This window comes from Macrosteles quadrilineatus, unplaced genomic scaffold, assembly GCF_028750875.1.
Source record: "Macrosteles quadrilineatus isolate MER2022 unplaced genomic scaffold, UCM_ALF_1.0 Scaffold_8__2_contigs__length_117827958, whole genome shotgun sequence".
Lineage (NCBI taxonomy): Eukaryota > Metazoa > Arthropoda > Insecta > Hemiptera > Cicadellidae > Macrosteles > Macrosteles quadrilineatus.
The window spans coordinates 14,583,047-14,600,140 of record NW_026542601.1 but is presented as its reverse complement, the minus strand read 5'-3'; the positions used below and the strand labels follow the sequence as shown (position 1 = coordinate 14,600,140).

General features: G+C 33.5%; 1 protein-coding gene across 2 annotated transcripts; it reads right to left on the bottom strand.

Annotated features, from left to right (window-relative positions):
* Positions 1–412: 412 nt before the first annotated feature.
* On the bottom strand, positions 413–16,543 carry LOC129001435 (sulfotransferase 1C4-like). 2 transcript variants are annotated; one of them, XM_054428696.1, is made up of 8 exons: positions 16,459–16,543; positions 7,044–7,252; positions 6,329–6,428; positions 4,399–4,653; positions 3,609–3,676; positions 3,251–3,345; positions 1,868–2,048; positions 413–721 (listed from the first exon to the last, which is right to left on the bottom strand). In XM_054428696.1, the coding sequence occupies exons 1-8, from the start codon at positions 16,473–16,475 to the stop codon at positions 615–617; spliced, it is 1,032 nt and encodes a 343-aa protein (XP_054284671.1). In that variant the 5' UTR covers positions 16,476–16,543; the 3' UTR covers positions 413–614. The 2 variants fall into 2 exon arrangements, with proteins under 2 accessions (XP_054284671.1, XP_054284670.1); XM_054428695.1 differs by lacking the exon at positions 16,459–16,543 and adding an exon at positions 8,366–8,448.
* Between the last annotated feature and the right edge of the window lie 551 nt (positions 16,544–17,094).

The following is a 17,094-nucleotide window of genomic DNA, read 5'->3' as shown; positions in this document are numbered from 1 at the left end:
TTTGAAAATAATTCCTTTGCCAGCTAACCTGCAAACTAAAGAAATTTTATTTGATTCAATTGATGTATTTAATTTGATTTTTTGAAAATTCTCTCTACATTTTTCAATATTTCAATATTTTAAATTTCTGTATTTTCCATACAAATGCTTAATCAAGTTTCTAAACAGGAAATTTTAAAATTATTTACACTTTATTTTATCGTACATTTCAGAGTTAAGCTCCTAAACATGATAAATTTTAACTAAGACAATACTCACAAAATATATATCCAGGGAGTAGTTTGTTTTGTTTGTATTTTGCTTTTCATATTTACTTATTAATTATTTTTTTATTTCAATAACCCTATAATACAAAATAACTGGTTAAAAACACACAGGAAATGAAGTGTAAAGTAGTTTTCAAGTTATAATTAATCATTTATTAGTAACAAAATGAATTTCTGTGTATCTTCTGTACATACTCTGGATATATTAAAGACAGGTTATTTTTAAACTAAAAATTTATATACAGATCAATTATTTTTGGTTTTTCAAATTTGTATGAATGAGTATGATATAAAAGTTTTTTTCCCACAAACAGCAATAAATAACATAATTTTACATTATATTTCTCGTCATTTAGTAGGGAACCAAAGGTCAGTCCCGGCGAGGTTTTCTTTCATCCATTTGTTAGCCTCTGCCTCCAACTCTTCTGTGAATTCTTTGTTCTCCTTCAGTTTGCCTGGAACGAAAATAATCACAGTCGGTATTTGTTTCATAAAAAGAGATTTCTGATATTTTTTATAAGAAATTGGCTTGAATTCATAAACTTTTTTATCCACAACAGCTTCAGAGGTGTTTTTAGCAAATTACCCATATAGGAAATAAGCTATTACCGTAGTACTCATGGTAAGACCTGGACCCAGGAATGATTTACTTTTTCGTTTTGATGTCCTCAGAGGCCAAAAACACCATCCGTTCAAATTCATATATATATGTGTCCGTTAGCACGATAACTCGAGCAAAACTTATCCGATTCTGATGAAATTTGGTACAATCGTGTAAACCTATGTTTAGGCCTATTCGAACTAGTTTGTGAACGAGCATGATCAGACCATGGGGATTTATGGAGTAAAAATAGGGTTTTCTTGTTTTTCACCCTCAAAAAATAAAATTTCCCAATTTCTCTATAGACCATTTTGAAGAGCTTAAAAAACAAATAATTTAGTATATTGAAGCGTTATTATGCACTTAATGATTACGGATAAAATTCCAAAAAACTGTAAATTTAAAATTCCCATATTTTTTTTATGGAGAATAAGTAAACTGTTGTAGTTTGCTTGTTTATGTATATATTTTGTTTTGACAAATATGGACCAAACAGATTTCTTTCATAATAAGCTATCAATGTTTTACTAAAAAACACACTTTGTTACCCTCCCTGTAGCAGCAAAACTAGACAATTGGTAAACCTAATGTTATTGAAATAGATTTAATTGAAAAACAAATCAGGCAAATGTAAATTTGTTTAGTCTGCAGGTTTGCTGAGGCGGGGGTATTAAGATAATGTAATAGTGTTTTTAACCTTTCCAGTATTTATAGTGAAAGTGCCCTGTGAATTCTCGTCAATGTTTGCAGCTTTGTTTAATAGTTTGTTTTGTAACACAGACTGCCGATTTTAATGAGCCTTTTTTTAACAACTCCTATTGTGTCTACAAAAAGAACAGAAACCAGCTGCTTTTTGTGTACAGCGGCAAAAATTTAATTTAATATCAACAGCAAAATGTCTTACAAAATACAACAGATTTCAAAGGTCCGAAATCTCTACTTCTAAATATGTTTGATTTATTATAGTCAGTCGCATACATCAGTTTGTGACATTTTTTACCTTTCCTGATAAATCCCTGTTCCTCTTCTCGAGTCAGTCCCGTAATCTCTACATCTGGATACAGCGGGACGTTGTTACGGAAGTTGTCGATCTGCAGATGATTCGTCAACTTGGACAGTTGTTCTTCATTCACTGTTTTGCCAAGGAAGTCACCGATGATGCGAATGTTTCTTGGTAAGTTCTAAGAAATACATGTATTAGTAATTAGTATAAAAATACCGTAATCAAAATGTTTAAGATGATTTTCTAATTTTTTCTCTTGTCTTTGTAGGTTACGATCCAGCATATGAAACACATAAAGTAATAAAGCAATAAAAGAACTAGTGAAGATTATTAGAGAGTGCCCAGCCTGCAATAAGAAGAGACAATGCTTATACACAACATTAAAAGAAGATAGTTGGAAATCACCACCAACAGTTCAAAAACTCCTCATGGACAAAATGTTTATAAATAGAAATCCAATTTTAAGATATGACCCTTGAACTTGGTAATATCTAAACAATACCACACAAAATCAGCAAAATGTCTGGGTCAAGCAACCAAATTATGATTAACCTAAGTGTAATAAGAAGAAATTAACATAACCTAACTTAACACTCCAAGAAAGCCCAAGACAAATGTATACTACAGCCTAATGATACCAGTTGAAATATTATGGCTACATGGTAGTTCATTTAAGCCAGCTTAATAAGAGATCAAGAAAGAAAATGAATACGTAAAAAGCAAGAATGAGCAGTTTGGATAATAGTTACTGACACAATGGTCAATAATGGTGCCACAATTAATATTTACTACTACTGCTCTTAATTATCTCAGTTACTACTTAATCCACACTTATCGATTTTGTCAAATTCTTGTACATTTTCCTACTAAGTCATTTGTGTAAAAAATGAAATATTGTAAATTTTGATTTGTAAGCATTGTAAAACACTTTAATGAGTAGGATTTTTAAACAGGCTTTTGGTCTGTTTCAGTTATCTTCTAAATATTTACGATTACATATTTATTTAATCACCCATTTATTGTTTTCTGATTGCTATAAACATAGTTATGTAGTGATAGTGATGTTCTCTGTACTAACATAAATTGTTATGGTGTTTTTTAGTTATAACTTGAATTTTTTCTAGATTATTAATCAATTTCGGCTTACAGTAGACTCCCTCTTATCCGGACTCCTCGGGACCGAGGCCAGTCCGGTTAACGGTTTTTCCGACGTCCTCAAAAACTCGTTTAAACAGACCATTTAGATGCATACTGTATAAGCCAATAATGATTATCACATAAGATTGTTATTACACATTGTATTTATACATGTGATCACTGGTCTCAAATCTTTTCTTATTAAATGACGACCATACAAAGTAGGTATTTATAGGTGCATACCTTGAGAAGGTCTTCATAAAACAGGAAAAGGAAGTTAGGATGCTTCCTTACGGCCCAAGCCTGCTTAACATGTTCCCAGTAAGGAGAGTATACCACTGAAATAGTAAAAATATATAACCTTTTGTTTACATAGAACAAAATGAATTAAATAGCCTGTTCTACAAAGATTAAATTAAATATATAAGGATAGTAACTAAATTAAATTAAATTAAACTAATTAAATGATTCAAATATATTTGTTCTTGTTGCATAAACTTTAGCAAATTAATCTAATCGGGACTTAAAAGTAATTTTTCATAGAAACAAATATTTCCTCAAAGCAACATTAGACAAGGTAAAACAATTTTTTTATACTTACACAAGTCATCCTGGAAGTAGCGCCAATATTTTTCAAAATCTCCATTGTAGCCATGGACAGCAAGATATCTATAACAATCATCAAGGATATACTTGCTTGTGCACTCATATTCACATGTATCTACCATTGAAATTAATAAAACTCAGGTATTTTTGTTTGTCTAATACTTGATATAGCTTGTGGTTATGAGACAAATTTTGCTTTTTTGGTTTCTCTGATCGTTTTGTCTGTTGCACTTTTTTGCTTGAAATAGGATTATACAGTGGGTAGGCTAGTAAGTTAAGTGTTGTTAATCTCACGCCCTTTTGGTCCCCTGAGTATTTTATTTTCTTTTTCTTATGTCCCATCTTTTACATCTTAGGACGCTAGGCTAGATAGTAAGCGGTATTATCACATAGATAAAATGTATGGGTGATTGGCAGGTTTTGAATCCAGGACTTTGGGGACAGAAGGCAATCGTTCTATCACTAGACAAGCTCGCCCCCCCCCCCCCCCCTCGTGTTATTGAGTCATACTTATCTCTGACCATCTGGCCTGCGTTAGAAGCGAACTCTCCCAGCATACAAAGTTGGTAAAACAGTTTTAGAAAATGCAGTCCCTAATTTAGTAAGGTCTTAGCACAGTAAAACCTCGATAACAAGTCTTATGGGGATTATCAAAAAAGACATGTAATCAAGGTAGATTTCTTAGAGGTTCTCAATAACATGTGGTTAGGGGTAACACAAAGTCAAAGGTACTTGAGAACTACACATTTTATCAAGGGTGACTTGTTATCGAGGTTCCACTGTACCTGTTGTGATGGAAGTATGACACAGCGACGTCTAAAGGGTTGCGAGCGACGTAGATGACTTTGCACGTGTCCAGTAGCGAGGGAGGCAGCAGGGGAAGGGGTAGATGTGTCTTGAAGTGGCGAGGGGAGGGGAGAGTCTCGGCCAGCTCGGCTCCCGGAGTCCTCCATCGTTTCAACACCTCAGCGACCTCGGTGCGAAAGTTGTTTTGAGCCAACACTTCCTCGTGGAGTTTTGGGTGGTGGAGCATACCAAACCTGCAAACAATTGATAGTTGGATGGATCTTAAGCTTTTTTAAAGTTCAGAAGTATTAGTTTATTTTCATTTAACAGTCATCATTGGACCACTTAAGACATCGAATGGGAAGAGTTATTTTATTGTCTGTTTTCTGTTTTATTAGTACTTTTTCTTCCCTTTGGGCTAGTTAATTTTCTTCTTGAATCACTCTTTCTGTTCTTTGTTTATTTACTATAGTTTATAGTGTAGTGTTTTTTGTGTTTCTATGCCATTGGAATTTTTAAACGCTTTTTGTAACTGTCCAAACTATGCACTACTATATAATGTTGACATTTTATTGGATAGCATCATTAATTTATAGCCCAGTGACACGGCAACTGGGTCTAGAAAAACTCTTGTTTGGAATCGATCTAGCAATCTTGGGATTAGAAGGCAAGTAATAAGCTATCAAGACAATATTGTGAGACAAGTTTAAGTGAGGGGACAAAATAAAATACAACGTTTTTTTATTTACGTATGAGTTTTTTCACACAAAAATTACTTACACGAGTTTGTCGATAACCTAGCTTACAAGATAGCCCAGGGTTCTTGAACAAGTTTGTAAATTATTTTTTTTTATAATTATCGATAATAATCACAAGCAGCACTCTCGTATGGCCCCTGGCGGTAGGGTAGAATACTACAACCTTCCCTACACCCCCTCCCCCTACATTGAAAATGTGGCCCTTTACTCAATTTGTGTGTTTGTCTTTTTGTGCATTAAATACTTTTAATTATTTTTTAATTCATGTTAAAGCTAAAAAGTATCTTTTTTTCATAACACACGCTAACCTAACCTAACCAACCAAACTTGCTGATAATATAGAAAAGATATAAGATAAAAATTGAATGAAGGTTTACTAATTAAAAAAAAAATAGTTATGTTCATAAATATAAAATTATAAATGCCTCAAATTCTAACAAAAGATGTACAGTTAAGGAGTATTCACATTCTAAGCCAAATCTTTGACAAAAAGTTAGTGTCTCGGGCAGGATTCGAATTGGAGACCTCCAGAATACCAGTCCGAGACGCTATCAACTACGCCACGAACACCGATGGAATCATTTAGTCTCGTTACGGTAATGGTGTTCCCTCAAGAGAAGAGTGACGTCACGCCCCCACTCCTTCTCTAATGAGGTTCTCATCCGTTTGTGACTAGGAAAATGAGGCGCTATAGTATCCTTAGCTGTCCTTGGACCTAGAGCATTCATTGATCTTTTGATAAATGATCCTGGCTAACCAACCAACCAGCTGTTCTTAGTCAGTGACAAAGCTTTTGCCTCATTACAATTCTAAACACAAACTCATTCATCTTTTCTTTATACTAAACACCCTTGTGTGTCAGCTTAGCAGGTAAATTAACAGCTTTTTTACTCCTATTCTCCTTGCCTGATACAACATCCTTTATGGTCATGCAGTCTGATTATAATCTTAAAACAATTAGGTTATCCTTTGTTCTTCTCTTCGTGACGAAAAACAAGTTTGGATTTGAAAATGTTTTAAATGTGTTTTACCTCAACCATATTTTTCTTAATAATCAAATATACTTTTTTGTCTTTAAAAATGCAGTTAATCTATGTTGGACTCTAGAAAATAACTTAGGGTATATATTCCACACTACACTCTGAAATGTAATTTATTAAATGTGACTTACTCTAAAAACGGAAACCTGGTGTCCAGAGGTATTGATTTGGCAGTTTGGTAATCGAAGTCATTGTTGATCAGCCACACCATCTCCTGGCACCAAGTGGTCCCTGAATTGGCAAAATGTACAAATTACATAAAAAGGTAAATTAAAACCTTTAATGTTCATGTTATTTGAGGAATAGTTATGGAAATCTGATTCAAAATGTCTGAAAATTCACCGCTTTACTTTAAATTTCACATAGATTATGTAGGTTAGAGCAATGAGCGGGATTTGCATGTACACAAAAACCCTTTAAACCCACCCCCATACCACTGGCGTTTTTTTTTTCTTCTGAAAAATCACAACAGTTAGTTGCCGTTGGCTTAATACCCTTTAGCGTCTAATGTGACTTTCAGTGTTATTGGAGCTTTTCCCTCATCCCACTCACTGGTCATCACAATTAATTTACACTATCTTTATCCATCAAAATTAACAGAGCATAAAAATAAATTCAACCATACCATCAGATTCATACTTATTCTTTGATTAGAGGTTTTGTACAGAGACAGAGCTGGAAGTACGTCTTACTGACCTGTGCAACATCTAGCACACATAATAAATGCAAGAGGGGATGCAATTAGTCTGGTTAACTGGTTCTGCTTCACTCTAAGGTGAATTTCACTATAGCTTGTGAAGCTTCCTCACTCTGAGGTGGATTCCACTATAGCTTGAAGTGTCTTACCTGACCGAGGGAAGGTCTGTATCCACACATCGTCGGGTCGTAGAGGCAGAGTGTAGTAGCCTACAGCCTGTTGCTCGTACCTCTCAGGAAGCAGCCACCCGTCTCGGCCAACCCGGACAAATCCGGAGCGCTCACCTGAGAAGTCGCCCTTTAGCTGGTCATTCAGCTCGGGTGACACAGGCTGGATGGTGTGGGGAAACTCACCCTGTCTGAGAATTAAATTAATATTTTAGATTTAAATCAGAATATTAATAGTACAGTATATTCTTGACCATAAAAACACTTAACATACCACTTCATTAGGTATTTTTTACATTGTGGAAATTTCCGACTGCAGAGTCTAAAGCAAGTACTCACACACTTCAGAGTTTTACACCGACTTACGCATGAAACAATTAGACTAACAATCATTAACAGAATAGATGGATACAATTACATTCAAAAATTAACCAAATAGAGTTTCATCCTTAATGTTTCTCTTCCAAAAACCATCAGATAAAATGATAATTTTGTGTTTTCTAAGGCATTATAATGGAAAATTCACATGAATATTTGAAGTTAAAATTGTATTCTCATTCTCTAGCAAAAGCAACATAGAATATGAGTTTCCCGTCTCAAAAAATTGATCCCCAATGGAAAAAAAACAATTTTAAGATATAGAGGGACTGAAAAGCAACTTATTCTGAACATTCTCAATAGCATCCTCAATATTTAACGAATCAATAGTTTAATCAATTGGCGCAGTTAATGTTTCAATCAAACTATGTATGCAAGCTACACTACTTCCTGTATTCAACATGCAATCTTGCAGTATGGTATGATTGCCTGCTTTGAATTTTAAAAGTATAACACAATACTTATCCTCTTTACAGAGTCTAAATTATTTAATGAGAACTAAAAAAATAAATTTAAAAAACATAGCGTCTATGTAAAATTTTGGCTAACAGTAAATTCTACAGTGATCAAGATTTGTAAAATAAAATATAACTAGGCCTACCAAAAAATTCATTTGAGAATTATTTATTATTGTTGTGTTTCGTATCATTTACTTTAGGATTTGGCTAAATATCAATATTTTGCACAACAATTATTATTTAGTTTAAATACTTTTTTTAGTATCTCAATCTAACAGAATCTTTAAATTATTCTTTTTGATTCACCATAATTTTATTTCCAAAGTTCAACAAAATGTTAAATTATACAATAAATAAAACCTGTACGGTTACAGTAAAATAACTTTTTCATTGAAAAACATAAGGAATATTTTTTTAATATTTCAATAATTAGTTTCAGTAACTAACAAATAAAGTAGTAACACTCACTGTGATGGGCTCCAGGTGCTCGGCATATTGAGATTGGTGTAAAGAGGTCAATGAATATAATCTCTCTCTCCCTTGCCTATGAAACCTACACACACACACACACACATACCTCTCTCTCTCTCTCTGACTGTCAGTAACCAATCACCCATAGTGTCATGGTCACCAATGTCACTGCAGTCCTCCTTCAGACTTAATTCGCATGCTAACTTTCACCAACATTAAAACTACATTAGTAATTAATGAATCAAAACACATTTCGGTAACATTTTTTTTAGGTTTGGCAAAAAAACTCTCTTTTAGTTATTACCTTTTTTCTGACAACTCAAAAAGTTTACCGTGCGACAAGTAAATTTATAGAATTAATTTCGGCTACTAGATTATATTATTACTAGTAAATTATTAATTTGGTGACTTCATGAGCACTATGGGGATATTCTGGTTAAAACAATTCATTTAATTTGATTTTTTGAGTGTAGCATGCTTAACTTAGACTACACTAGTTGAAGACTTAAATGTATATAAAAACCAGACAAGTACCGTAACCAATAAGTTTATTTTTGTAATGTACATCATCAAGTAAATATTAAATTTAAATTTTGAATAAAATCATTACAATGATATAGTGAGTATTTTCAGTAGTTTACCTGAATGCTAAGTATGCGAATTCAAATTTCCATTAGGTAGAGTACGGTACTCAAAATAAAAACCCAGAAAATGTAAAACATTGAATTTTGAATTACAGTTAAAATTATCATTCATTTATATCAACCGACACCACATTGCTAACTCTAACATACTTTTCTACACAATGCCAATTTCTATCCATTACTTTTTCACTTTGTCCATAGTGAAACTCCAATGCCTTTGTTTCCCTACTTTCATCCCCATTACCGACATTGACGTCAAATTCTTCAGCCAGTTTTTTCAAATGTTGCAAATTTCGTTTAATCAGTTCCAACTCTTCCGAACACATTGAGTCGAGCTGTGTCAAAGAGTGTCGCATCATGTTCAGCGCAATTTGCTTTTTCGAGTGGAGTTGTAAAAGACTCAATCTCTCCTTGGGGTTCTGTGTTTTCACGAGATTGTTTACGAATTTAGTAAAATTGTTAAACGTAGAATTGGAAGATGTATTTAAACTGCAAGTTGAGTCTGTTGATGCCGAGAAATACAACGATCTTTCACTTTCGCTCTCATCAGAGTTGTATTGGAAACTGTTTGAAGAATCTGCGAGTTTCTGAACTAAAATTTCTGTTTCAAGTACACTTTCTTTATGTAGTTGTTCACCCTCGGTTTTTACTTTTTCTTTCAGTTCGTCGATTCTTTTCTGCATCGCTTCCATTTTATCTCGCACATACTCACGTTTGAACATTGGATGGTTTTTGATGGAGGATTGGTAATCTTTTGGTTCATCATTCTTTGAATTATCAATTATTGTTTCTTGACCCATCTTTTGTTAGCTGAAGTTAAATTTTAAACTTTCTAGCATTAAATATTTAAACTTAAGTGTTATTTGAAGTCAATTTGTATATTTCTGTTAGGAAATGGTTACGTAAAGAATAGTTAACTTTAAGGCAAGTTAAAAATGAAATTTGAAATCTATTTGTATAAACAGTAAACAAAAACAGTATTTTATAACTCACATCAAACAAATGAATTTGTATATCAAAACAGCTGGCTTAACGTTTTTAATGCTAGACTTGGGGGTTTCAGTATAAATCATAACTACACAATTTTTTATATATGTAATTAATAATAATAATAATACCACAAGTAACACCATAAAATTACAAAGATCTATAAAAACAAATTATTTTACAATGTAATCAAAACTTATTGTTAATTAATTAAATAAAAGTTTACTTTAACTTGCGTAGAAATATACACACCCAAAAGAAGATTAAAACTTCTGTGTGTGGGCGGGAGTCTCAACTAATACTTAACAATAACAAAAATTTCTCTGAAAAGGGTAACAAAATGAATTATAATTTAAATTTACCTTTAGTCCAATAACTTTTGTGGAAAAGACAACAAAGAAAACAAAATTCACCAATTTATTTATTTATTTATTTATTAAACATCATCACATTACATCAATTCTCTTGACAGGTGATTTGTCACAAAGTCTAATACTAATACTATACTACATTTTAAAATAAAATAGCTTACAAAAGAAATAAAGCATATAATAAGCTACAAACCTATGGGAGAAGCAATATCTTTCAAATATACTCATTTTCCAGATATTCCTCTAACGAGTAAAATGCCCTCTCCAAAAGGAAATTTTTTAAAGATAGTTTAAATTTAGAGAATGAGGCAATGTTTTTAATCCCAGCGGGTAATTTATTGTAAATTTTTGGTCCCATATACTGAGGGGATAAATGAAAGATTTTAAGCCTATGTTGAACTGGTTTTATAATATTTTTGAATCTTGTGTTATGTGGATGAGATTGTTGACAGTCCATGAATGTGTCGAAATCACTTTTAACCATTAATGCCAATTTGTAAATATAAGAGCTAAAAAAAGTTAAAATTTTAAAATTAATAATTAAATCTTTACAATGTGCTCTACGGGAGACTCTGGCCATTAATCTTACAGCTCTTTTTTGGAGAATAAATATTTTTTTGGTCTGGCTTGATGAGCCCCATACAGTAATTCCATAATTCATAATCGATGAAAAATATGCGTGATATACTACTATTTGTGTTTCTAGATTAGTAGTATCCCGAATTATTGTGAGAACAAATGTTGCTGAGCGTAGTCTTTTTGATAGGTTTTTAATGTGTTTTTGCCAATTTAGTTGTGAATAGAGTAACAACAAAACTTTATTTATACATTTCAAACATATGACTATGATTTTCAATCAAATATAAATGTTTAAAAAATAAAATGAAAGCTCAATAGAGCAATGGGGGAATTGCGGCACCATCTTCAAATTGAATACTACGAATTTTTCGTCTAGTTCCCCGTAGCCTAAGCGAAACCGCTCGAATGATGGAAAGCTGGCTTTGGATCCTCAACCATCCGATAATTTGGGAGTATGGTTTTCTCCATTTTAAAGCCAGGGCTTCGCTTGTTCTCCTCTGAAACGCTTCATATTCTTTGTGGGGGACTCCTTCCGTGGAACATATTAATGGTGTGAAGCTTCCTCTGATGTCTTCGGCTGCTTTGTCATATTTATTGTGTTTCTGAACAGCATGGTTTCGAGATATTGTTCCCCATTCTTGGTTGGCGTAAGAGGGAGCGTCAGCATTAACAATGCGATTATCAAAAAACGCTACTCTCTCAGCCTCCCAAATACCATTAACTTTAAAATCAGCTTTTAAAGCAGGCACATTGTTTGCAGGGTCAGCTTCTCTCATAATAGGCTCGACTTCAACCCCTTTCCAGGCCATATTTGCTATCGCAGCACAGTGGTCTCGATGTTGATCATGCCCATGTTTGATCAATCCTCCTTTTTTACAATTTAAAGCATGGGTAAGATTCATGGGTTGATCACAACCATCACATCGTACTGGTAAATTTCTTAGTGTGCGGCCATAGCGAATTGACAAAGCATCTCTGAATTGATCCGGGGACAAATCCGTATGATCAGATGCACATGGTGTCACAGTTAACCATTGGCTAGTATTCCCTGCTACAATTCTAATTATTGGCTTCTTTTGAGTTTCAGGAAGTAATTCCATAATTCGTTCATTATTTGCTTTAGCCAACGTGTCTTTTTCTAGTTTTCTCTTCTTTTTTACATCTTGTAGTGTTGATACATGATCATTAATCTTTAATGGTTGTCCATTTTTAATGGCTAATATTAATTTTTCTGTGCATTGTTTTGATGTTTTAAATGAAATACCATCGTTCTTTGTCGGGTCCTGAATATTTAAGCCTCCAAAACGAGTAGGGAGAGAGAACAAGTCATGTTCAAGTTCAGAAATCTCTTGTTCGAAAAGGTTGGGAGTGAAATGGCGATGTATGGCAGTTTTTAAGTCTTCGTATTCTTCACTAAATCCCTCTGTTACTCTTTGGAGAAATGCCCATTCATTTTGTAATGACTTAGTAAAGGCAGTACACGCTGCTTGAGGACTTTTATGTGCAGCTATGCCAAATTTCTTTATACAATCAACCCATTTTTTTACCTTTTCTTTCACGAATTCCTTCTTTTCTTCTGAGCTACCAATAATACCCCCTAAAAACCTGTACGATGTTACAATTTTCACTTGTAGGTCTCTGAAAATTTCTTCTGCTTTTTCTTTATATTCAGGTTTTACTATCAATACACTTTTCTTGGCTTCTGGGTAATACCCCCATTTTGGCCCTTCAACACGTAAAGCATTAAACCATTCTCTAACTTTAAGTATTTCACCGAAACATGCAGAATCATCAGCGTACCAGTTTTGCTTCCAATTTAGGCTTTTTAGTTTTTTTACCAAAGGTAATATGCAAATTGCATACATTAGCATGCCTAAAGGGTCTCCCTGAGTGGTTCCTTCTTGACTAAGGATGATTTTATTGCTTCCTCTAAACATAATGGTTGCATAGCCTTGGTATGTATTGAATAGGAAACGAGCGCAACGAGGCCAAAGCACCCTAGCATTCCACAGAGTTAAAGGCCTGCTCAAGGCGTTGAACGCATTTGAAGCATCTACAAGTAAAATACAATTTTGGTTATTTTCATTGAATAGGTCCGTCATAGCATGTATAGCACCTTCTATTCCAGCTTTCGTTCCGGCGCAGAGTTGGTCAGATCCACATATTTCTTGAACATCGTCACCTGTTACAAAAGCCATGGTTTTTGCACATAGTCTCTGCAAAACTTCTCCAACTCCTATTGGGCGAATACCAGGGTATTTGTTCAGTGCTAATCCTCTTCTAGCTAACAGAGCTCTGATCGAGTTCCAGTTTACTATCCCGTTTGCCATCCATCGAGTTAACGATGCAACTGCTTCCCTTAAACGAGTGCTATGTGCTCCATAGCGCAGCAACATATTCTTCCATTGATCAGCATTTGTTCCGCTAGGGCCAGCACTTCCATGCAAACGTCTAGCCATCTTCTCTATGTGGTCACTGGATATATCTACATCTACCATCAATGGTAAGTTCTCATCAGCTAGAAATGTATTGTCATTCGGAACCATTTGACGTGGATGCTTATTTTTTAAAACTTGAAAAACATTTTGACCATCAGGAAGAATATCGTCAGGTGTGAGTACTCCATCGCCGGAGCGATCTGTGAGCCATCTTGTAGCTTCACGCAATTTTCCTTGTAATACCAATCTTGTGAAGATTCTTATTTTCTGGTCTTCTTCTTGGTGTTCTTGTGATGTTTTCATTTGCCGATCACATCTCTCAGCTTCACGTATTAATTCATCAAATTGATCATTTTCCCACATTTCCATTCTTTTCTTCATCAAACGTCTTATGTCAGACCCATTTTTTATCATTTTATCTTTTTGAAGAATGGTAGCACATAAGAAAAATATTCTTTCGGTTGAATATTTAGTTGTGAATCGATTTCTATTCCCAAATAATTTATTGACTGTTGTGAATGAATTGTAGTTAAGTTTGTATTTACAATTATTTCTTGGTTAATATTGGATGCAGAAAACTGAATTAGTTGAGTTTTTGCCACATTCATGGACAGGCCATTTACTGCAAACCAATCCCCAAGGAGTTGAAATTCATTAGTTATTGAGGCTTGAATGAACTCATTGTTTTGTCCTGTGCATATTAAAGCGGTATCATCTGCATATTGAAAGGTGGACATCTTAGTAGCATTGCATAGATCATTAACATAAATAATAAATAAACAAGGGCCGAGAATGGAGCCCTGAGGAACTCCATTGGGGTTAATGTTCCACTCTGATTTATAATTTCTCTGCATTTTTTGTAAAATAAGTCTTTGTTTTCGGGTCTTTAAATATGATATGAACCATTTTAATTCAGTATTTTTTATTCCATGCATACTTAATTTTTCTATGAGTATCTCATGATTCACACAGTCAAAAGCCTTGGATAGGTCACATAGCACACCCACAGTCTTCTGCGATCCATCCAAGGCTTCCGCAATGTAGTTAATCATTTTTGTTATGGATTTTTCAGTACCGAGTTCTGGGCGGAAACCAAACTGTGAAGGATTTATTAAATTATTGCTTTCTAAATATTCTGTTAGTTGAATCTTTACAATTTTTTCAAAAATCTTTGAAAAACAAGGCAGAAGATATATCAATATCTAGGAAGTAAAACGAAAAGTATGTAACTATAATAATGAGATGCAGAGTTCATTAAAATGTTACAAATATTTTAATTTATTATCTTTAAAAGGTTATACAAATTTATAAACTGTGAAATAAAATGAAAAAATACAACACTTAACTGTAATATTTTATAGAATTTAAATGTTTTGCTAATGTAGGGAATTTTAAAGCTTACTATTTAATTAATTTGTACAGTATCAGGATCATTTTATCTGTTCAGCAATTTTTTCAAAGCACCTAACACCTAGTTAAAATTATGTCCATGAAAAATACTGTAAGGAGGTTGGAGTATAAAAGTTGATAAATCCAGTAGCAGGATAAAGTGCCCTTTGTGACCTTGTAGATAAGCAGCTAAGTTAACTATCTGAAGTCCAGTTGTTATCAGTTTACTTAAAACCAGCATGTCTAGGATTTTCATTGTGTCCACACAAGAATAATATTGAATAATTGTCTCTAACTTGACTCTTAATGAATTTAGTCTGTCCATCTAAAAACTTGTACCAATCAACGTAGCTTTATTTAACTTTAGCCAAATCGTCGAAGTTAGCGATCTGAATTATGTCTCCGCTGTCATTGTTTTTCCTCATAAATATTTTCGAGTTCATGATCCAAAGAATTCAAATTTTTTCCCCTTTTTGATTAGACTAGCCTCATAAAATAGCTTTTTGAAGAAAGGAGTCAAGTGATCATTTACAAAAACATCATTTGCGGGAGAACTTTCAACTAGAACATCAGATTTAATTCTTTCTTTTTAAGCCTTTTTCAAAAAATTGTCACGTTTTTGTCTGTTACTGAACTGTACGACAATCGGGCGAATCTTTTTATTTTTTTTGCTACTCACAGGAACTCTGTGTGCAGCCTGAATATCTTGTTCCACGTTGATAGGCTCATTGATAGCAGCTGCAATTTTACTCACTACGTGTAGAACATTTTCATTTTCAATTTCAGGTACACCTTCTACTATAACATTAGAATTACGTCCATATTGAAGCAGTTCCTCAAGTTGATTTTTTAGTGAACCAACTTCTTTGTTTAGCTTCTGGTTCTCCTCAGCTACTTTTTTACTACTCTTTTCTAGATCTGAGACCTGTTTTTCAGTATCATTTATTTTAACCAAAAAGTTGTCAATTTTATCAGAGCAAAATTTAACAGATCTTTCCAAATCAATGATTGAAACACCGATTTCCTTCAACTAACTTTCAATTGCATTTTGCACTATCTTTTCTATTTTCTTCTCAAGTTTTTCTAGAAAATTTTCTGTTAAATTACCTTGATTGTCCTGAAGCTCCGACACAGAAGAAACACTTAAAACACTCCCAGAGTCCTTTTTCAAATTTCTACGTAAAACACAACCGTATGTTTCACGCCTTGAATTTCCCATTTGTCGCCATGATTTTTCGGCAACACCAGCACAACCATAATGTAATTTACAACTACTAATAGCACACTTAACGTAATCATTATCAGGAGGTAACTCCTGTCCACACAAAGAACATAAATTCATTTTTGAGGAAACAACAGAGGCAGATAAAACAAGGATAACTGATGTGCACTGCTTGACTGCTAGACTGAGACTGAATTGAGCAGGTCTTTGTATTGCTTGAAGCAAACACCGAATTAAGCTATTATATGTTTTCTAATTCATAAATCCACTGACTGAGTTCTTGGAACTATTTTAAATTAAATTATACCTGATCAAAAGGTGAGACAAAATTCATGTATTATTTATCCACCCACACATCAGTAGGCCTAAGAAAAATTATCAAGTAACATATAACACTTATTCTGGTATAAAATGTAAAAATAAAAATATAAGTTGTTTAAAAATACAAAATAGAGTTTACCTTGTCTTACAGTCCATGTCACAGTCTTTGAGTCTCACTGCCTTTGTAACAAACTTTTGCTCTAAGGTTGTCACTGTTACATCACTGTCACTATTATTTGTCACTTTGTCACAGTTGAATGGAGCTTCTTTACTGTTTTGCAACCATCCAAACCAAGGTGACATTGTTCTTCCGGCCCATTGCACTACTTAATTACATCCGTTCCAGTTATTAGACTATAATTGAACATTTTCAATTACTGGTTGTTTAGACCTGCAAACCTAATACAGAAACTGAAATGACTTGTAGTTTTTAGTTTAAAATTTAGTGTTCAATGAAAGAATTAACTGTAGGATCCATTTTAGGGTTGTTTTAATCTTGAGGAAATCCAATCTAACCCTTTAAATATTAACAATATTTCTTTATATTTGATTCATACTTCAAAAAATAATGGCAGTGTAAAAATTGCATAAACGCTATAAACATTTTAGATAACTTTATTATTATTAAAGATGGGAACGCCACCTAGATGCGTATTTCAATTTCAGCCCAAATAAGAGTGTAGAATGGAGTGATGCTTTTTGTAGCTTTGTTACTATGACCAGCTTTTTCATTGGCCACGGTCATTTATTAAAAGTCAATTGATCGAGGACAGCT